The 22,243-nt window shown below is 36.6% G+C and overlaps 1 protein-coding gene across 11 annotated transcripts in view; it reads left to right on the top strand.

The window, feature by feature from the left end:
• The window catches only part of TJP1 (tight junction protein 1), a 221,586-nt gene extending 201,226 nt beyond the window's left edge, over positions 1–20,360 (top strand). For 2 of the 11 annotated variants that reach the window (XM_079121782.1, XM_079121791.1), the window contains 11 exons: positions 3,080–3,430; positions 3,766–4,005; positions 4,666–5,538; positions 5,694–5,791; positions 6,467–6,694; positions 9,903–9,953; positions 11,084–11,250; positions 12,622–13,099; positions 14,724–14,941; positions 16,174–16,317; positions 18,730–20,360. In XM_079121782.1, the coding sequence (XP_078977908.1) occupies positions 3,080–3,430; positions 3,766–4,005; positions 4,666–5,538; positions 5,694–5,791; positions 6,467–6,694; positions 9,903–9,953; positions 11,084–11,250; positions 12,622–13,099; positions 14,724–14,941; positions 16,174–16,317; positions 18,730–18,824 (2,943 nt within the window). In that variant the 3' untranslated portion in view covers positions 18,825–20,360. The remainder of the gene's footprint in view (positions 1–3,079; positions 3,431–3,765; positions 4,006–4,665; positions 5,539–5,693; positions 5,792–6,466; positions 6,695–9,902; positions 9,954–11,083; positions 11,251–12,621; positions 13,100–14,723; positions 14,942–16,173; positions 16,318–18,729) is intronic. The other 9 variants (XM_079121787.1, XM_079121785.1, XM_079121790.1 and 6 more) reach the window with 9 other exon arrangements.
• Positions 20,361–22,243: the final 1,883 nt, after the last annotated feature.

Raw genomic sequence — 22,243 nt, 5'->3', positions numbered from 1 at the left:
TCTTAAATTTCCTCCCGTCATCGGACTACCACTCCAGTGGGATTCTCCCTTAAAAGAATTATCAGATGATAATGGAAAACAGTTATGACTCTGCCTCTTTCTGACTGAGGAAAGACAACTTTGAACCTGTCTTCATTTTCTTCCTCTCAAAATAAGAGGACTTGGATGACATAAATGAACGTTTCCTGAAGTGCTGTCCTTGGCGCACACGGGTCAGGACTTGTTCTAAAGGCAAGCAGTGGATGGGAAATACCACCAACCCTTGTCCCTTTGAGTGTCATGGTAGCTGCTAGCGTATTAAAGATTCCAAAAGTTTTGTAAGTTTAAAAAAAAGAAAAAAAAAAAAAAAAGCCTATTTAAAAATATTTCCTTACATTTTTACCTTGGAATTTTTTTTTCCCCCTCCTTCTACTCAGCACCTGCCCGCATTCTTAAAACATACTGGGAAATATTGAACAAAGCAATAGATCTTTTCTAGCTCTGAATTTGCTTTTTATGTACACCCAAGTGGCCAGCTTTAAAATAACTACATTCTGTTGTCAGCCTTTTTTGATGGGAAAGGTCTGCTTATTTTGTTTGGAGAATTGTTTTCTTCAAGTATACTGTTGAAAGAACCTTTGTTTTTGATGTCTGTTACCTACAGATCAGTGCAGTATTAAAAGTGGTTGTTAGGGAACTTTGAGAATATCTCTAGTTTTTTGTTTTGTTTTTTGTATTTCCTTGTTGATTTGTTTTCGTTGTGTTTTGCCCCTGCATGGCCCCTACTTTCCTCTGCCTGGCTATTGGTACAAGTGCTCTAGCAGTGCATGCTGCATGCGTAGGACCATGTACCCCTTATTTAGAAACACATGGCCTCTTCAAGAAGAGATGTTAAATGTTTATATCTAGAGGTAGTGTCACTGTTCTCACCAGTAGAAATGTGTCAGAACCATAATTTTCTCATGTAACATTTTTCATGCAAATGAGATCATAAGACCACTTTGAATAACTTACATGTTAGCTGAGACTCTTGATAAGAAAACCATGGTGGAAAAATCCACTACACCATTTTACAGCAATACACTATTACTCATTTTTACTTTCATTGCTTTTGATAAAATGGATTATAGTCTTCATACTAATCTTCCGTAACTGCACAATTCTGTTAGTATTCTTTGTCAGGTAAATAGCTTGCAGGTTAATATCTTGCACTAGTGAACTCTTGGAATAAGTCTTTAAATCTTTTCTCCAGATGCACAAAGTAAACATGTCTACCTGAGGTTTTTTTTTTTTTAAAGTCACAATTCTTAATTTCCTATAATTTCTCTTTGTGATATTGTGTATTTCCTTTCTTTGCTTGGTTTTAAAATAAGGTCTTTTTTATGAAGAAAAGGTAGATAATTTATCATTATTAGGATAGATTAATACATTTCCTAAGTCATAGAAAGTTACTACAATTCAAATCAAGTTTGATTTCTCTTCCTGGCCCTTTCCATTAAAGTCTATCGTAATAGACACATTACTAATACTTAGTAAAATAAAACCACTTCATTGCATATTGACATTTTCCTGAACTAACTACTTTGACCTAGTTGCTGGGAAGAGTTCCTTTTTGCAAGATCTGACACATTCTTGTATGTTCTTTACTGAATCAAGAAAAGTCATGCTAAGGCTTTCTTATAGTATAGACATACCAGTTCCTGGTTCCAAACAACCCACAGTTCTTGCACACTTCTGCATTTCAAACAACGTGCAGAAGCTAGGTGAATTAGTGGGTTTTAAGTGAGTCTTTCCTAGGCCTTAAGTATTTCCTGACACGTTTAAGACTAAATAGCAAGAATTCTCTTCTGCAGCAGCCATTATAGCATTGAGAAGGCAGTGGGACTTCATTTGGAGAGATTCTGCTCTAACAGGGCAGATCCCTAGGATTCTGTCTTTCCCCAGCCTGGCAAATGCTCTGATGAAAGCGAGAACCACAGGGAGTCATGACATGCCCTGGTCTTTATTATCAGAGAGGCAGTGTTCAGGGTCAGGCTCCTACAGAGCCAAGCATAAGACTTCAAGGAATGATCCTCTCAGGCAGCTCAACTTCAGAGACAATGTATCTGGCATAGCAGACTTGGGAGAGCCACATGAAGCCTGCGTAAATAGCAATGCATCTTCCTGAACAACAAGAGTTTTATGATTGTCATTCAGTCCATACTGAAACGGAAGAAATATTTTCTACTTTCTGGACTATTTTTCAGACCCTTTGACTCTCATCCCTAATCAGGCACAGTACCTATGCAAAATAATCAGGGACTGTTCTGTTTAATCCAGGTACTAGTCTCAAATTACTGTATAGTGACAACCTGATAATTGGAACGCCATACTTCCCTTTCCCTCACATACTTTTCTCTTTCTGATCTACTCAGAAGCTAGCCATTGTACCATTAAAAACAAATTCAGCTCTTAAATTACTTGAAAAAGGGAAGCATAACTGTATTTCTCCCTCTCCATCCACTGAATACTCCTTCTGTGAAAAATAAGTAAAAATTTCTTCTTAATTGAACGGGGCAACCACCACATAGGTGATGATTTTCTGTTGTGTTTTGTAAAATCTTTAAGAGCCAGATATCAACTTTTTAAAAGTTGTTCTTTAATATAAGTGTATTATCTCTTATTCATCTTGAACTGTGGGCTTATTTTCAGTTATTCTCACATACATTGTTCTGTCAGTGTGTCCTTGTTTGTATGAGCTTGGTTTGGTAGCATTCTCTCTCTTCACCTTATTTTGGTCTAAAAAGCTAGTGCATAGGTTTTGTAAATGTGAGTAGTGTCAGTTCCTTCATTGTCCTCTGGGGCTGGGCCCTGAAATCCAGTTTTGTCCTGGCTGGCCAACCAATGTTTCATTCATCCAAGGCCTTCAGATCTCAAGGGATGCTATGTGTGTCTGCATGTGTGCTTGTACAATCTTCTTGACCTTTCCTGACCAGAAGTTTCAAGAAATAGATATGATTTTTCCAAAGAAAAGTATCCTTTTCAATCTCCCTTGTAAAATAAAGGCCATCTCTTAAAGAACTACTGAATAAAATTTTTAATTTACTTTTATTTGACCCAGGCGGATGGTGCTACAAGTGATGACCTTGATTTGCATGATGATCGTCTGTCCTACCTGTCAGCCCCAGGTAGTGAATACTCAATGTATAGCACGGACAGTAGACACACTTCTGACTATGAAGACACAGATACAGAAGGCGGGGCCTACACTGATCAAGAACTAGATGAAACTCTTAATGATGAGGTTGGGACTCCACCGGAGTCTGCCATTACACGGTCCTCTGAGCCTGTAAGAGAGGACTCCTCTGGAATGCATCATGAAAACCAAACATATCCTCCTTACTCACCACAAGCTCAGCCACAACCTATTCATAGAATAGACTCCCCTGGATTTAAGACAGCCTCTCAACAGGTAAGCAGTAAGCATTCAACGTTTTGTAGTTAGAGGTGCATTATTAAATTTTAGAATGTGGTGATTGAGTTAAAAAGGTATATTTTGTCCTTTCTCTAGATTAAAACTTAATCTTTAACTCAGTTTGAGAATACCAAGGACAGTTCTAAATTTGTTTGTTCATCTTACACAGCCAATGTTCTAAACTTTTCAAAAAGAATTTAGTACATGAGGTCGTAGTTTAACATTGTTACTCAGCACACTTAAAATTTATGTCTGCCAATCACTATAAATTGAAGTGGGAAGTTAGCAGTAAACATAAACACTATATTTAAAATATTTTAAACACTTCACAGAAAGCAGAAGCCTCATCTCCAGTCCCTTACCTTTCGCCTGAAACAAACCCAGCATCATCAACCTCTGCAGTTAATCATAATGTAAATTTAACTAATGTCAGACTGGAGGAGCCCACCCCAGCTCCTTCCACCTCTTACTCACCACAAGCTGATTCTTTAAGAACACCAAGTACAGAGGCAGCTCACATAATGCTAAGAGATCAAGAGCCATCATTGTCGTCGCATGTAGATCCAACAAAGGTACCTGTGCTGCAGTGTTGCACTAATTCGTTGCTCTCCATCAATCTAGCACATGATCATTTTTGCTTCGCCCTTTAAGTTTTCTTTGGCTTTTTTTTTTTTTTTTTTTTTTTTACTGTGGGCTTATACACTCTGGTGCTTTCAAATCAGTACAAATCATTTCAGTTTTGTAGTTTGCATGGCTTCTGGTGATATACTGATTATTTAAGAAAAGCCTTTTAATTAAGATTTGCTCTTAATATTTTTATTTCTATTTTTGGTTTTTAGTGTTTTCCAGAATTCCTTAATATGTAGTTGAGATCTATCATAAGCATTTCTAAGTTCATATAAATCATGGTGTCCATAAAATTTCCTGATTATCGGTGTCAAAATCAAGTGAAATCAATAGTTGAGTGCATTAATATTCTACCAAATTTAATAATTATCTGTAACTCACTTTTCATTTAATACATGCTAAAACCTAAAAACCCCTACCTGCACTATAAATTTTGAGCTTTCACTTAAACTAGCTTTTTTCACTAATCTTACCTATCCTGGTAATAAATGGTAAACATACCATTTTCCTGTATTAAAATCATTCTTTAATATTTAACCATAGTCTAGTAAAATAAACTAGAACGAAAACAAACCTTTGTCCTTAAATGTGAATTTGTTGTACAGGTATATAGAAAGGATCCATATCCTGAGGAAATGATGAGACAGAATCATGTTTTGAAACAACCAACTATTGGTCACACAGGCCAGAGACCAGACAAAGAGCCAAACCTGACCTATGAAGCCCAACTTCCTTATGTTGAGAAACAAGCCAGCAGAGATCTTGAACAGCCCACATACAGATATGATTCCTCAAGCTATACAGACCAGTTTTCTCGAAACTATGACCATCGCCTACGATATGAGGATCGAATTCCTGCATATGAAGAACAGTGGTCATATTATGATGACAAACAGTCCTACCAACCTCGACCCTCTTTTGATAATCAGCACCCTCGAGACCTTGAATCCAGACAGCATCCTGAAGAGTCCTCAGAACGAGGTTATTTTCCACGTTTTGAAGAGCCGGCCCCTCTGTCTTATGATAGTAGACCACGATATGACCAGCCACCTAGAACCTCCTCCCTACGACATGAAGAACAACCAACTCCTGGATATGACGTACATAATAGATACAGACCAGAAGCACAGGCCTATCCTTCAGCAGGTCCTAAGTCTTCTGAACCCAAGCAGTATTTTGATCAGTACCCAAGAAGTTATGAGCAAGTACCATCACAAGGATTTACCTCCAAAGCAGGCCATTATGAGCCTCTCCATGGTGCTGCAGTTGTCCCTCCTCTAATACCTTCATCTCAACATAAGCCAGAAGTTCTGCCTTCAACTACTAAACCACTGCCTCCACCCCCAAATCTAACTGAAGAAGAGGAAGATCCAGCAATGAAACCACAGTCTGTGCTCACCAGAGTTAAAATGTTTGAAAATAAAAGATCTGCATCATTGGAGAACAAAAAGGATATGAATGACACTGCCAACTTTAAGGTAAATATGTGAGTGCGTCTATATTGCTTTGAATGTGCATAGGCACAGAGAGTGCAATAGCAGTTTAGAATGTGTCTTAGCTCTGCCCTCTCTCCTTAAATGAATCCTGCTTGGTAATGATCGGTTCTTTGGGCATCTTTGTCTTGTTTTCGCAGCCTCCAGAAGTAGCATCTAAACCTCCAGGTGCTTCCGTTACTGGTCCTAAAGCCACTCCTCAGAATCAATTCAGTGAACATGACAAAACTCTCTACAGGTGGGTGCACTTTGTGGTATTCATAGCACAGAACTGACCAAGAATTTACTCTCTTAGTTAATGAGATAGTCTTCTGTGTTAGCAGAGAGATGTAAAAAGAGAATTTTCTTAAATAAAAACAAATGGCTCTCCTCATCAGAATATTGGTCCTAGAGAGGGGACAGGAATGTTAGTATATACCTTCAGTAAATAAATCTTTTGAAAAGAGATTTTTTTTTTCAGCAGATGGTTAAATAAAAAATTTAAAGCCCTAATTTTATTATATGTTTTCCCATTTCAGATTGGTTTAAATCACTACAATTAATCATTTAGTGAGCACACATAATGTTCTTGCCATTGTGCAAATAATAACATCAGCACTATGAGGCAACACCATTGTTTAATTTTAAAGAGAGGTGCTGAGGCAAGGTGCTGTGACACTTCCCTGTAATTCCTGATACTCAGGAGGCTGAGGCAGGTTCTCCTGCAATCCTCCTGCCTCAGTCTCCCCAATTGTTGGTATTACAGGTGTGCACTACCACATCCTACTTCAAATATCCATTTTGACTCTTTGTAAAGATTCCAAATGTCATTAAACAGGTCTAGATAAGATTTATATATTCCTTTTTTTTTCTTTCTTTTTTTGTAAAATTCACATTTCAAAAGTTGGTTCATTAGTCATTCATTCTCTGTCAGGATACCAGAACCTCAAAAACCTCAACTGAAACCACCAGATGACATTGTTCGATCAAATCATTATGATCCAGAGGAAGATGAAGAATATTATCGAAAACAGCTCTCATACTTTGACCGAAGAAGTTTTGAGAACAAGCCTCCTGCACACATTCCTGCCAGCCATCTCTCAGAACCCGCAAAACCAGTTCATTCTCAGAATCAACCAAATTTTTCTAGTTATTCTTCTAAGTAAGTAATTTCACCTAAGACTTAGCTTTTAAAACTAGATGAAATATAAAGGTTCAGTTGTATAAAATGGAGTTATTAACATGAAGTTCAATATATTTTTAAAGAAAGATTCATATAATATCATGATTTTCTTAGGCTCTAGGAGTTCCTTATCATACATACTTTCTAGTTTTAGGTGTGTTCTTAATCACTGATGTCAGATTTATACCTTTTTTTGGCTTTAGAAAAGATGCTAAAATCAGAGGGTTTTGAGGACAGAACATAAACTCTAAAGATCCTAATTTGGGGGTGGGGAATAACAGAATGAATCAAACAACATTACCCTATGTAAATTTATGATTACACAAATGGTATGCCTTGACTCCATGTACAAATAGAGAAACAACATGTATCCCATTTGTTTACAATAAAAAAATTAAAAAGATCCTAATTTTTAGGTACAATCATTAGCCTTTCCACTTCTATACACACATTCAGTGATGATTCTTTTCCTTATTTTCTAAATCTTAAAATAGGGATGCTGAGGGGAGATAATAGAGTACTGTTTGTTCTGTTTTTGTCTGAGCAAGAAAGAACTTGTCTTTTTTATTGTTTAAGCTTGAGGGCACTCTATAGATTTCTGGTTCAGCTTTTACAAACAGAGAAACCAAAGTCAGATGAAGTGAAATGATAGGGCAGAACTGGGACTGATCCCCAAGTTTTTTGACTTTGTTTTTTTTCCCAATCTGCTGCTCCCTCCTCTTGGGTTTTTGTTGATGTGTTTTTCTTCTTGTGTCTAGTGTGTTTGTGTCTCCTGCTGGTACAGTTTTTCTAGTTGAGGCATAACTCATAGGGTTTGGTACAGAGTGTTGGGTATAAAGCCTCATGGGCATCAGTGGGTTCATACCCTCAAACCAAAAACAGCCCATAGGAATAAAAACAGATGTGGATTTATTACAAAGTTACATTTGTCACTTGTTATGGCTACACTAGTCCTAAGTCAGGTGCTAGGTGGTCTAGAAAGGAAGATCCAGAGCTGCTAGGAAGTATTTAAGCTCAGGGAAGACCTTCGACCCTTTTCTGATTACTTCAGGCCCACCCACATCATTTCCCTTTTGATAAACTTAATCAGCTGATGAAGAGGCATTGTAACCCTTACTGCAGCACCTGCATGAGTGTTTGTTTGAATAACTAGGACTAGTATATAGCCTAAGCAAGTTGACACATCAAAAATCATCAGCCATATCAGTTTTGAGTCTAAGATGAAAAGCACCTCAATTTTTACTTAAATACCTGGGATCATATGAACCCATTTATCATTTGTCATTTACTATCGACTGAAAATTCTTTTAGAATGTATTTTTAAATCTCTAACATTAAAAGCTTGGCTGCCTCTTTTTTTTTTAACTGAGACATCATTTGCACTGAAGACTTTATTTAAATCTTTATGCCTTTAGAAGAAGGTAGTTTATGAGAAATACAGATGCATACTGAGTGCTGTAATGAAGATCGATGTAAGACAATATCTTACATCTTACATTCCCTTAGCACAAAGTAGACAGTTGTCCGGTAAGATTTAGATAAGAGTATTAAGACTCATATGAGCTTACCTTTGGCAAGGTAGAAGGCTATATTCTATAGTAATTATTTTTACGTACACCACAAGACATTCCTGTATCTCTTCATTCCTATCAGAAAAGGGCCCAGCAGTGCGGTTTAGTTATTTTATTTATCCTTTTACACATTTGATAAACAGATATGGCCTTAAAAGAATATATTTAGGTCTAAAAAGTAAGTAAAAATTTTGCCAGGGAATTAAAGGACACCCTCCAACCCACCACCACTGGCCAGTACTGGGGATTGAACCCAGGGGTGCTGTACGACTGAGCTATGTTCCCAATCATTTTTTTTATAGACAGTCCTGCTGTGTTCCCAAGGCTGGCCTGGAATTTGGTGACCATACTGCCTCAACCTTCCTAGCAGCTGGGGTTTTAAGTGTTGCTACCATGCACAGTTGAAAGGCATACTTGATTTTGTATTCTTTGGGCTTTCTAGAAAGAAAACTGAATAGCTTGTTTGTGATATATAACTTTCAGATAGAGTCTAGAACACTGCCTAGTATACAGTAAAAGGTCATTAATTATTTGTTGGGCGAATGAAGCTCAATGCAGGGCACATGATAGTAGGTGCATCAGCCACCCAACTTTTCCTTAACAGAGCTCTGGGAGGAATCAGTGTTCACTGCTGGTCAAGAACATACTGCCTTTGAAAGAAAAATAACATCTGTTTTGCTTTTTGAAGAACTAACTGTAGGAATGGTGATGTAGCTCAGTAGTAGAGCACCTGCCTAGCATGTGGAAGGCCCTGAGTTCAATACCCAATACCACAAAAACCTAAGTGGAAGAGATTGATGGCAAGTTGTTTTTCTGTCATGACGTTATTCGTTGAGAAGTAAGCATGGAAGCTTTACAAATAAAATTCCACCCACCACAGGGCTTAGCTTGCCACTTGAGATTGATGAGATCTTACTAGAAAGTAATGTATGTTAATCATAGTCATGATTCGAAGGTATGCGTGTTTTTATTTGCCAAAAAAATATTATTCATAATAATATTACCGTACTGGGGAATCAGTATAGCTGTCATGTTATTATCACTTTTTCATGTATCTTTACTTGGAGAATTTCTTCTGCCTGGGCTTTTTTTCTTTTTTGGGACATTTCACTCTTACTTATTCAGAAACTTCTGATTATCCCTGGTACCATTCCTTCATTTGATTCTTTTATCCTTTGTGTGTGTGTGGGTGGTGTATGTAGTGCTGGGAATGGAACCCAGAACCTGATGCATGCTAGGCAAGTGCTCTGCCTCTGAACTTCATCCCCAGCTTGGTTCATTTCTTTGCTCACCATTAGCAACTGCAGCAGAAGTGAGCCAGAAGGTAAAGAAAAGTGGAGCTCAAAAATATTGATTACTTTTCACTGGCAATCCTAAGTAAAATATGTGGAGGGTGGGCTGGCATATAGGGCATAAGTTACTATGTTTTAATATATTGGTAATTTCCTAAATGACAGTGATGATGTTCTTTTCTGAACTAAATGATACTGACATTGACATGGTGGATGTTGGTTGATATTTTAACATGACATATGAGTCCATTTGCTGCAAATTTACTTAGTTAGATTGACCATTTTCTTTCATTTTTCTATTGCGCTTGCTTTGCCATCACCTAGATTTCTTGGCTCTTACAATAGCTATGACTACTTGAAAAGGAACGTCAAGTGGTAAGACTGGCATTAATGTGAGGCTGTTACTTGAGGTGTCCCTCACTGTGTCACTGGCATTATGTGCACTTCCAGATCTTCGTGGCATCTCCAAATGTTTAGTCTGAAAGCATGAAAGTTCAAAATAACAGCATAGTTTTAAAGCTAATCATAAGGCTAACTTTCTTCACAGAGTCTTCTATTAAAATAAATGTGCATTTCAAATGTGTATGTTGTTTGTGCACATAAAACCAGTGCAGCTTTGGCACTCTGCAGTAAGGTTTAGATGGCAATGTTGCAATCATGGGTCTATTTAGAAGTTTTCTTTTGTTTGAATTTTGTGTGTTATATATTAACAATTGGCAATCTGAAAAAAATACTACATATCACAATTTGACTTAAATGAGCTTTGTAAAATAAAGTAGTATCTGCTTCTCTAGCAGTCACTAACAACACCAATAACAAAATGATCACTTAAGGGCAGATTTTAAAGTAAAAGATGTTCAGTATTTTAGTGTTCCTGGAACACAGATATGCCCACTCATTGACTTATTGTCTGTGGCTGCTAAAATGTCAAAGCTGAATAGTTGTTACAGAGGCCATATGATCCCCAAAAGCCAAAAACATTTACTTGTTTGGTACTTTAGTAAGTTTGCCAATCTCTGGTGTCTGACATCATTTATGGCGATATAAATATGCCAGACTCCAAGACTAAACCTTAAGATTCAAAATCAGAAGTGAATTTATAGAAGGCTCAAAAGTGGGTCTAAGGAAGACTTGTATCAGGATATATTTTACAAAATACTCTTAAGACTTCCTTAAACCTACCAACCATTACTATTTTTTTGTAAATGCTGTAATTAAATATTAAAAATTATACCCAAAATTTAATCCACCTTTTGGTTGCTATATTCTTGATGTTTTACTAATATTCTTAAGTATCTGTGCTGTCTTGACATTTCTTGTGCTGATGAATGGTTGAATTCGTTTGTATATTTTGGTAGAATAACTATTCATACACATGAGAAAATTGTAAATTTTTTTTTTTTTTCCTAACTTAGGGATACTTGGAAGAATGAGAACTTGTTTTGTAAATAAGTCCATATTCAGGGGTCAGTATTTTCTTTTCTTTCTTTCTTTTTTCCTAACAGGGGGAAACCCGAAACTGATGCTGTGGATAGATCATTTGGTGAGAAACGCTATGACCCAATCCAGGCCACCCCTCCTCCTCCTCCATTGCCCTCACAGTACACCCAGCCAGCTCAACCTGTAACCAGCTCTTCTCTCCATGTACATTCTAAGGGAGCACATGGTGAAGGTAGGAAGTTCAGAAATTGACACTATAACTATAAAATTCAATTCTTGTAGTTTCTAAGCTAAATGTTTTATATGTTAAAAAATAATCTTTGGGTTGGGATCAGTGGAAACTAAGGATTTTGTTAAAAGCATATCTTCTATTTTTATGACTGCAACCATTATATATTGGTCAGCATTTTAACTTAACAGATCTTAATCTTTTTTTCAACATAGTGTATGTAATTTTATGCCAGTCTTCAAATCTTCTGGAAGTAATATGTGTTTACCAGCGTGTCTGAATTTTTATACTTTTGAATAGTGGTTTCTAAAAATTGTTATGTTCCATCTTTTCACATAGACATAGAAAAGCCATAAAATGTTATCCATAGCACCTTGTCTTTTTCGTTTAATTTCTTGGTAAAATCTCAGCCAGGTAGATAACATATATTCAGTTTATTCATTCAAATAGCTACCTAATCTGATGCCCTAAAAATATAACATAATGTATTTATCCATTCTCCTGTTGACAGACATTTTGCTAGTGCCAACGGTACTTCTCTGTTATTTACAGAGGAGTCAAAATCCAGGGTATTTAAATCTTCAACCAACAAGTTGTATGTAGTTCTGAATTGATACTACTTTGGTTTGAGATTTTCTTCACACACTATCACATCTGCCAATAAAGACAGTTTTAATTCTTACTTTCCCATCTTTATGCCTTTTTTTCCCCTCTTTCTTACTTTATTGCACCAGCCAGGACCTCCTGAACTGTGAAATGTTGAATAGAAATGCTAAAAGCAGACATCTTTCACAGTTTCGCCCATCTTAACCCATTATGTCCCAGGGTCCTACATTTAAAAATTTAAATTAATCAACAGAGTTATGGTTGTTGCTAAGTTTAAATTTTTATAGGTGTCTTGTGTATGGGACGCCAAGACATAATGATTTAAGGAAAAAAGATACGGTTTTTAACCCTTATGATGTTACTGTAGGTGTTTTGTAGCTGTTCTTTATCATGGTTAGGAAGTATCCTTTAGTCCTAGTTTGCTGAAAGCATTTTGTCAAATGCTTTTTTTCTTGTATTAAGATGGTCATATGATTTTTCTCCTTTACTCTCTTAATGTGAAATTTTTAGTGAATCAGATTTGTCATTCTGTTCCTAATTTGTGATAGATATTATAAGAGGTTTACCAGACACCAGTCTCTGGAGGCCAGGACCCTTACAACATGACCCTGAATCCAAGGAAATAGAGTACACTAATAGCACTGAGTAAATTACCCAGACCTGGGCTTCTATTCCAGCACCAGGACAAGTTGAGCTAGACAAGACATCAGAGGGCTACTGAAACTTCTTTCAGGAAGTTTTAAAAATGTTTACATGTTTCTTTTTCAGGTAATTCAGTATCATTGGATTTTCAGAATTCTTTAGTATCCAAACCAGACCCACCTCCATCTCAAAGTAAGCCAGCGACTTTTAGACCACCAAACCGAGAAGATACTGCTCAGACTACTTTCTATCCTCCGAAAAATTTTCCAGATAAAGCTCCAGTTAATGGGGCTGAACAGACTCAGAAAACTATCACTCCAGCATACAATCGATTCACACCAAAACCATATACAAGTTCTGCCCGACCATTTGAACGCAAGTTTGAAAGTCCGAAATTCAATCACAATCTTCTGCCAAGTGAAACTGTACATAAACCTGACTTGTCTTCAAAAGCCCCTACTTCTCCAAAAACTCTTATGAAAGCACACAGTTCAGCACAGCCTCCTGAATTTGACAGTGGAGTTGAAACTTTTTCCATCCATGCAGATAAGCCCAAATATCAAATAAATAATATCAGCACAGTGCCTAAAGCTATTCCTGTGAGGTAAGATTCTTATTTGCCTTTGTGTAAAACATTAGCCCTTTGATTTATTTTATGTAAGTTCAATATAGTTTATATGATATGGAACTTGAAATTATAACTGTAATTCTACATATAAACTGAACAAAATGTCCTTGCTGAGTATCATTATGTATCTCTGGGAAGTATGAGATGTTAATAAAATAATAAAGCTAATAATCATGTATGATTGATAGGTATTGTCATTTATCCTTTTGTGACAGAAAACAGTTTGCCCAGGGTCACATAACTAGAGCAAGGTAAACCTGATTCAGGCCCTGGTCATCTAAGAGCCCATAGTCTCAGTTAACCTGTAACCTCCTAACTGGTTTCCTGTAACCTCCTAACTTCTACTGGTGAGGTATATTTGAAGAATATCTTAGAAATATAAGTATCTGTATTACTCATCTACTATTTATTCAGCAAGGATACTGAAAGGAAATAGATGTAGTAACCTCAAAAACTGCTATTAGAAAATAGTGTTCAGTAATAAGGTGGTTGAGCAGATGAGACAAAGTGAGCCTACTAGAGTCCCACTTTGTTGCTTTCTGTCTTCTCATTAAATAGTGACTGACCAGACCCATCTGGCCACATATCAGCCTCCTAAGTCTAGTTATGTTTTCAAACTCACAGGCAGAACCAAAGGCCAGGAGAGCCATCTGCACTCTGCTTCCTAGAGAGGATGGTTGCATCAGTCTACTACCTTCTTGCCTCTGTACACCTCCCAGGTTGTCAGGGATGAGCCACAGGGGACTCCTGCTATGTAGGGACTATATTGTACTACCACCTCAGGCCAAGGGCTCTGCTAATCTTGCAAATTGTGCCATAAGAATCCATCCCTGACACTCTAGTCATGCTGGAATGAAGCTGCAGCTGCCCTTCATATGCTTCTATGTTATTCGTCCATTTTTCTGCCCACCCTTAAATTCTGGATCAAAACTTTACTTCAGAAAGTCTTGATAGACTCCATTTTTTTAAGCAGTCATTGATACCACATCTTATTTGCCTTTGAGATTCTTCTATACTACATTAACCTACATTCATGTATGTTTGGGATGTATCTATGCCTTTTGTAACCTTGAAAGTCTTGGCTTTGATAGCATGGTCATTTGGTAGGAGAGTGCTCAGGAAAGGCCATGCATGTGCACACTTAAAATGCTAGAGAGATTTTATCAAATCTAAGATGTTCTCAGTTGTAAGATACACAATAGTTTCATGTATCACCAAGAAGATTAAAGAAAATGCTACTAATTAAATTGTGACTAACCGTCAGTTTTAAAGCACCACATTGATAAATATTAAAATGTGCTTCTTTTATTAAAACCCAGGGTAGTTGTGTGAGCCAAGATACCAGGTTTTTTACAGTCATATTGCACAATTCCTAATGATGCTAACTCAACTAGCTATCAGAAATGCAGTTGATTTCTCCAGGAAAAAATATGCTTAATTATCTCTGTGAGTAAAATCTTTTACTAAACACTTATCTTGTTGAAGTAGCTTCTTGATTGTATAGAGAAATAAAATGAAACCTTTTATTACAATAGTTAATAAAGGGAAAGCTCCTGTGTGTTATTAGGAATTTACTTATTAGCTATTTCTGAACTCTCAGTCCTTCAGCTGTGGAAGAAGATGAAGATGAAGATGGTCATACTGTGGTGGCCACAGCCCGAGGCATATTTAACAGCAACGGTGGGGTGTTGAGTTCCATAGAAACTGGTGTTAGTATAATTATTCCACAAGGAGCCATTCCTGAAGGAATTGAGCAAGAAATCTATTTCAAGGTCTGCCGAGACAATAGCATCCTCCCACCTTTAGATAAAGAGAAAGGTAAATGTTATTTAGGTCAATGTTATTTTTCTGCTTAGTTTTAATAACTTAAAAATTTTTAATAACTTAAAAATTACCCTGTGGGATAAACTAGCAACCTCTCTTTTCTGTTCTCTCTGGACCAACCACAGCATGTTCCTTCCAACAGGAAGGGGCTCTCAAATGAGCTCTGCAAGTGGGAGCAATGTCATGGACATGCAGTGGGTCATCCATAGTGGAACCACAGTTATCTATGACATTGCATTCTTTACTTTCATGAGAAATCCAAAAGTGACAGGCCACTAGATGTCCCTCACACATGACTGCTAGGCAGTCTTGGCTGACCTAACCAAAGCTGTCTTTGAATCATTCTGCCCTTTCATCTCTGGAAATGGGTTAAGGAGCATCCCCTCAGAAAGACTTTGCCCTGCCTGTCCCTGATTACAGATTCTGCTGGGGCAGAACTGTCTTACTTATCACCCCAGAAGTCAGCACTAGTAAACCCTCAGTCAGATAAATGAAATCTCTTTAGAAGATATCAGAGTATGGTTCTGAGCTTCCTAAGGAACTAGGAATGCTGTTGTTTTCACAATCTTCCTGGACCTAACAGGATAAAATTATGATGAGCTATATTATGATGTATTGTAGTACTTTACTTTTCTAAGTACATTAACTTCAGCTCACTTTTTTATATTTTGCCAGAATACTAAAATCTCATTCTGTATGCTAATTTTGGGATGTTTTGTCTTAAAAATAAATAGGACTGATGATGTTGGCCTTGCATGAATCCCTTAAACTAAGTGTATAGCACACATTCAGAAATGGAAGGTATAAGTGACATTTGTGAAAAGTACATTTGAGTATATTGAACAGTATAGACCATATGAATGCAATAGCCACTAGCTACATGTGCATATTTAGCACTTGAAATGTAGCTATCTCGAATCAAAAGGTGTTAGAAACGTAAAATACCAATTTCAAAGTGTTAGTGCAGTGGTTACGTGTTGGAATAATGTCGTTTCAGTTTTATTGTTAGGTAAAATATTAAAATTGATGTCACCTGTTTCTTTTTACATTCTAATTTGGCTACTATAAATTACATTTGTGGCTTCTGTTACATTTTTCTGGTAGGGCTGTAGAAAACTCATCACATTTGTCCTTAAAGCATATAATTAGAAGTGAGGTAAGAGAACTGTGTGTTTAGAAGAAAGACCATCATCTCACCTCTTGCCTGTCCCCTTCCCTGACTCCAGGTGAAACTCTGCTGAGTCCCTTAGTGATGTGCGGGCCCCATGGCCTCAAATTCCTGAAACCTGTGGAACTGCGCTTACCACACTGTGCGTCCATGACTCCTGACGGTTGGTCTTTTGCTCTAAAATCATCCGACTCTTCGTCGGGTATGCTGTCTTCACTCTGTCCTCTGGGGACTTTGGGTACTGTCATTGATTAATACCTGGGCTAATGATGCTCCCATGCTGTATGTTAGCAGATCTTTACCTCTGTTCCTGTGGCCTTGTAGGCATCTTCAGTGTTAATAAATTTTTATCATCTTACTGAAATGATTTGGTCCCTTCATGTAATTATTTTAATTTTTGGTTACTGTTCTTTAATTTCTTATCTAAAAAGCATGTATACCAGAGAAACTTAAAAGGCAAAAATGATCTTCCACTGTGATCATACTTGGCCATGGTTTTTCAATGCTGTTACACACTATTTTTACATGTCTTTTAGCTCTTAAGATCATGATTTCAAAGTTTCCCTTGCATTTTCACATTTTCTCACTTCCTTAAGGTGACTTAAGTCAGTTACCAGTTGGAACTGTCTTTATTATTGGTATCTCACTTTAAGAGAACCTAATATAGAAAAAAAAAAAAAAAGAATTTAAAGTTTTGCTTCTAAATTTTTGATAAATTAGGTAGATTTAACAAATAGAGGTTAGAGGAATAAAGATTATAGTAGGGGCATATTTTAATGTAACTCGAGAAAGAAATAGTAGCATTTTCCTCATTTATAAGTACCCCATTTTCCAGAAAAAATAAATAAGTTTTAATATGCCAGGTATTAAAGCTATTTCTTCAAGGACTCCTTTAAGAAACTTTATTTCTAGTTTGAATGAGTGAATTAACAATACAACTGCATTTAAATTGTGTATTCCAAAAGCCAAATAATAGCATAAGATCTGATTTTCCTCTAAACCAAATTAGGATGGGATCCTTAAAATAATTGTCCATTGAAGTTACTTGCTTCCCATAAGTATTAATGATTTCTACATTTGTTATATCCAGTGTTTTATGTGATAAAACATAAGTTGTGTTAGATTACTTATTCTGCTAAATTTGAGTATGTTCACCCAAAAAATAAATGTAACTATATGAATCGTAGATGGCTTTAGAATGCGTTGCTGCTATAAATATTGGTTCAAGAAGTCACTATAGATTTTGTTAACTACTGACATAATCCCAACAAAAACTTAAGACTAAAGATGATATGCTTTTGTTTACTTCTAGATCACTTGAAGTTTATAATTCTGATAGCTTGAAGTTTGCTCTTTGCAGTAATACATAAGCCCATCTGTGTCTGAAGTTAAATCAGTTAAAACCACTGATCCCATCATAAAATGTTACTTTAAATACTGCTTAGGTGATGTATAGCTTAATACAGACAACATGCTCAACTGGTACCCTTGACATTTGGACCAAATAATCTTTTGTTGTGGGGGCTGTTCTGTTATGGGATAGGTAGTAGTTTCTCTGGCCTTTTCCCCCCTAAATTCCAGTTGTGTCAAGCAAAAAAAAAAGTCTCCAGACATTGTTTCTTGTACACAGAATCAGTTACTCCTGGTTCAAATTTATTGCTTTAAAGGAAATAAAAGTTAGTGGTTTTGACTGTCACCTTGAATACCAGAGAAACATACAGATGTTTTGGCCTTCTTTCCATTTAATACGTACTGCCCAGAGATTCTTAGTGCTAGTTTCATATCTGAAAACACCACGATCTTATTAAAAACTCAAGTGCCCACCACCTGCCTCAGACCTACACAGCCGATGAGTTGTTCCCCCCGTTTACTATTCTTTTTTTTTTTCCCTCTTAGGAGAGATTATTTTTATTTTCTTTTTTTTTATAGACTGCATTTTGATTCATTATACTCAAATGGGGTACGGTTTTTTCATTTCATGGTTGTACACTATGTAGATTCACACCATACATGTAATCATACATGTACATAGGGTAATAATGTCTGTCTCAGTCCACTATCTGCCAGTGAGTTTTTAAAGGTCCACAAATGATTTTGTTACACAGCTAGAATCAGTGGTGGAACAGTCTTGCGGGGTTTTACTTTGGTTTGATTTTGTAAGGGTCTTTAGGAGCTAGAGTCTGTGGGAGTTTGGGGGTTTATTTCTTGGTCTATGAACATAACAAATGTGTTCTCACATTCAGGTCAAATGGATGATCATATAATTATTATCCAAACTTTTGAAAGTGAAAGATGTTTTTAATAATTATGTAGGCTCAGGGGCAAATTGGGACTGTCTTAGGCCTATGGTTGCCCTAACTTTATTCATCTTTTGAAAAGGCTGTGAACTTAATTAACATTAAAATCATTTGAAACAGCTTTCAAATTATTTGTTGCCAGCAAGGCTACATTAAAATGTAGCACTAAAGAGTTTTGATATATGTACAATATGCTAAAGATAAAGAAGAAAGTGAAATCTAATAATAAATGTATTTATTTTTGCCCATAATTGTGAAGTGTTATAGATAACAGTTTAGCCAATTGTAAGTGACTTTTATTTCTCTTTATCTCGTAGGTGATCCTAAAACTTGGCAAAACAAGTGTCTTCCTGGAGATCCAAATTATCTTGTTGGAGCAAACTGTGTTTCTGTCCTGATTGACCATTTTTAATTCTTAAAATATAGGAATTTGATTAAATAATGTGAAACTGGGTTGAACTTACTAAATTTAAATGAAACCACTCTATCAAGTATTATACTTTTCTTAGAATTGATACAATTTGTTAGTATTAAGCATTTATTGGAACTGATGAAGATTAGTGAGCATGCTCCTGAACCATGGTCCAAAAACATGCTACAGACTGCATGTTTGTGATTGAAGAACTGTTGGTATTGGCTATAGGTTCAAAGATATTTTGCTTTGTAATGATTTTTGTACTTTTTTATGGTCACTGCTTAACTTCACATACTGATTTCCGTTAAAATACCAGCCAGTAAATGGGGGTGCATTTGAGTTCTGTTCTTTCCAAAGTACACTCTTTCAACCTTTATTATGGCCCTGGCCTACCATACACATTTTATTTTATTATGCATGAGGTAATATGCACATGTTTTTTAAATGCACCTGGAATATATAACCAGTGTAGTGGAGTTAACAGAAATGTACAGCAGGGGAATTTATTACTTTGGGGAGGGGGGAGGGTCAAATAAAGACAATTACTTATTGTATATGAAAACACATTTTTCTTAGGGAGGACACCAAAGCATGTGAGACTGGTTCCATGGCCTCTTTGGATCTATAAATTAACCATATCACAACAGAAATACTAACCAGCAGGAATGCCTTACCCTCATGTTTTTAATTCTTAGATTGTTCTTGCTATGTATTACTAAGTTTTTATGGCTTTTGTGCACATCTACATACTGTATCATGGAAAAGAATGAGTAAATTGTGAATTTGGTGGTTTCAGAAATGTGTAATCACCTAGCAGAAAATAATGGTGTATGGTATGATTTGGGAATTTCTTTTTTCTCTTTTTCTTCCTCTCTCTCTCTCTCTCTCCTTCCTTTCTTCCTTTTGTTCGTTCTTTCTTTCTTTCTCTCTCTCTCTCTCTCTCTCTCTCTCTCTCTCTCTCTTTTTCTTTTGACAAAGGGCAGTGGTTTTTTGTTCTTTTTGGCATTTGAAATTTTGATGTTTTAAGGATGCTTGTACATAATGCGTGCATACCACTTTTGTTCTTGGTTTGTAAATTAACTTTTATAAACTTTACCTTTTTTATACATAAACAAAACCAAGTTTCTAAAGGCTACCTTTGTATTCTCTCCTGTACCTCTTGAGCCTTGAACTTTGACCTCTGCAGCAATAAAGCAGCATTTCTATGACACACACAAGGTCATTTTTTAAAGAAAAAGAATGCACAGAGTTGTTACATTTTTAAGTGCTGCATTTAAAAGACAGTTACTCAGAATTCTCTAGTTTGATTAAATTCTTGCAAAGTATCCCTACTGTAATTTGTGATACAATGCTGTGCCCTAAAGTGTATTTTTTTACTAATAGACAATTTATTATGGCACATCAGCACGATTTTTGTTTAGATAATACACCACTACATTCTGTTAATCATTAGGTGTGACTGAATTTCTTTTGCGGTTATTAAAAATCTCAAATTTCTAAATCTGCAGAATAAAACTTTTTAAAGTAAAGTTCTGGTTTGGTCTGTTTGCCCATGTTTCTAGTTTCATGCAACTTAATAATCCTACTTTTAAATCCTGCACACATTAATCCTCATACAGGTCACCTGCTGCTGCCTTAGATCTGGTGCTGCACGTACAGAATCTGTTCCCTGTAGCCATTGTGTACTACGGGTTGGGCATTGCTAGTAAGAAGGGCTTCAGGGGGAAGCCGGTGAGTAGGAAAGAGAAGGCAGACCGTAGACTGTCTCTCCAGTGCATGTATGAGCATACTTCTGTTCATGTGTGTGTGTGTGTGTTCATCAGGACCAATTTGTATATAGCATTGTTCCCCCAAAAACATAACATAACATGGGAATTGGGGATATAGCTCAGTGGTAAAGCACTTGCCCAGCATGTGCAAAGCCCTGGATTCCAACCCCAGTACCATCAAGGAGGGGAGGGGTCGAGATGGAGGGAGGTTTGTTTAACCACCCACCTTTATTGCCATTTAAGTCCTTGCCATAGTGTTTTAGTGAACAACTTTGTAGATTTAATCCATCTTTGTGGAATTTGTTTTGTTTCTTTTTTAATTTATTTCTTCTTTATTTAATTTGTTTCTTTTTATAATTTATATACCATGTTACCCTTTTTGAAGTATATAGTTCTCCAAATTTTAATAAAGCATACTGTCATAATTATTACCACAAAATATACAACATTTTTCTTATCCTCTGCCCCACCCCTGGAGTTCCTCAACACTTTTTAGACTTAAATCAGCCCCTGGTCATGATATCTTTTCTGTTCCTATAGTTTGCCTTCTTGAGGGTGTCCTATAAATAGAACCATAGATTACGTAGTCTTAAAATCTGTGGCCAAAGTGCCACAGATCTGTGATGCTTTTAAGACGCATTTATCATCTTGCAGGTTCATTAGTTCTTTTTGATTACTGGGTGGTATTGTGGTGTGCAGTCGTGCCAGAGTTTCTTGATCCATTCCCTAGTTAAGGAACTGTTGGCTTGTTTCCAGGTTTTAGAGATGATGAATAAAATTGCTTTAAACATTTGCTTACAAGCCTTTGTGTGAACATAAGCTTTCATTTCAATTGACTGAATACCTAGGAGTGAAATCACTGACTCATGTACTAAGTGGATGTTTTTAAACTATAAGAAATGGCTAAACTGTTTTCTAGAGTGACTGTACCATTTTGTAGTTCTATTAGCAGGCTGAGAGTCCAGATCTGTGTCTTCCAGCCGTTAATTTTTTTTTTTTTTTTTGTAAACAAATGGGATACATGTTGTTTCTGTTTGTACATGGCGTAAAGGCATACCATTTCTGTAATCATAAATTTACATAGAGTAATGTTGTTTGATTCATTGTTATTTTTTCCCTTCCCCCCATCCCTCCCACCCCTCTTTACCCTCTATACAGTAGTTCCTTCCTCCATACTTGCCCCCCTCCCTAACCCTAACTCTAACCCTAACACTAACCCTTCCCTCCCCCCCATTATGTGTCATCCTCCACTTATTAGCAATATCATTTGTCCTTTGGCTTTTTGAGATTGGCTTATCTCACTTAGCATGATATTCTCCAATTTCATCCATTTGCCTGCAAATGCCATAATTTTATCATTCTTTATGGCTGAGTAATATTCCATTGTATATATATACCACAGTTTCTTTATCCACTCATCAATTGAAGGGCATCTAGGTTGGTTCCAGTCTGGCTATTGTGAATTGAGCAGCTATGAACATTGATGTGGCTGTATCTCTGTAGTATGCTGATTTTAAGTCCTTTGGGTATAGGCCAAGGAGTGGGATAGCTGGGTCAAATGGAGGGTCCATTCCAAGTTTTCTAAGGAATATCCACACTGCTTTCCAGAGTGGCTGCACTAATTTGCAGCCCCACCAGCAATGTATG

Source organism: Sciurus vulgaris (genome assembly GCF_902686455.1).
Source record: "Sciurus vulgaris genome assembly, chromosome: 2".
Lineage (NCBI taxonomy): Eukaryota > Metazoa > Chordata > Mammalia > Rodentia > Sciuridae > Sciurus > Sciurus vulgaris.
This window is presented reverse-complemented; position numbering and strand designations above follow the sequence as displayed.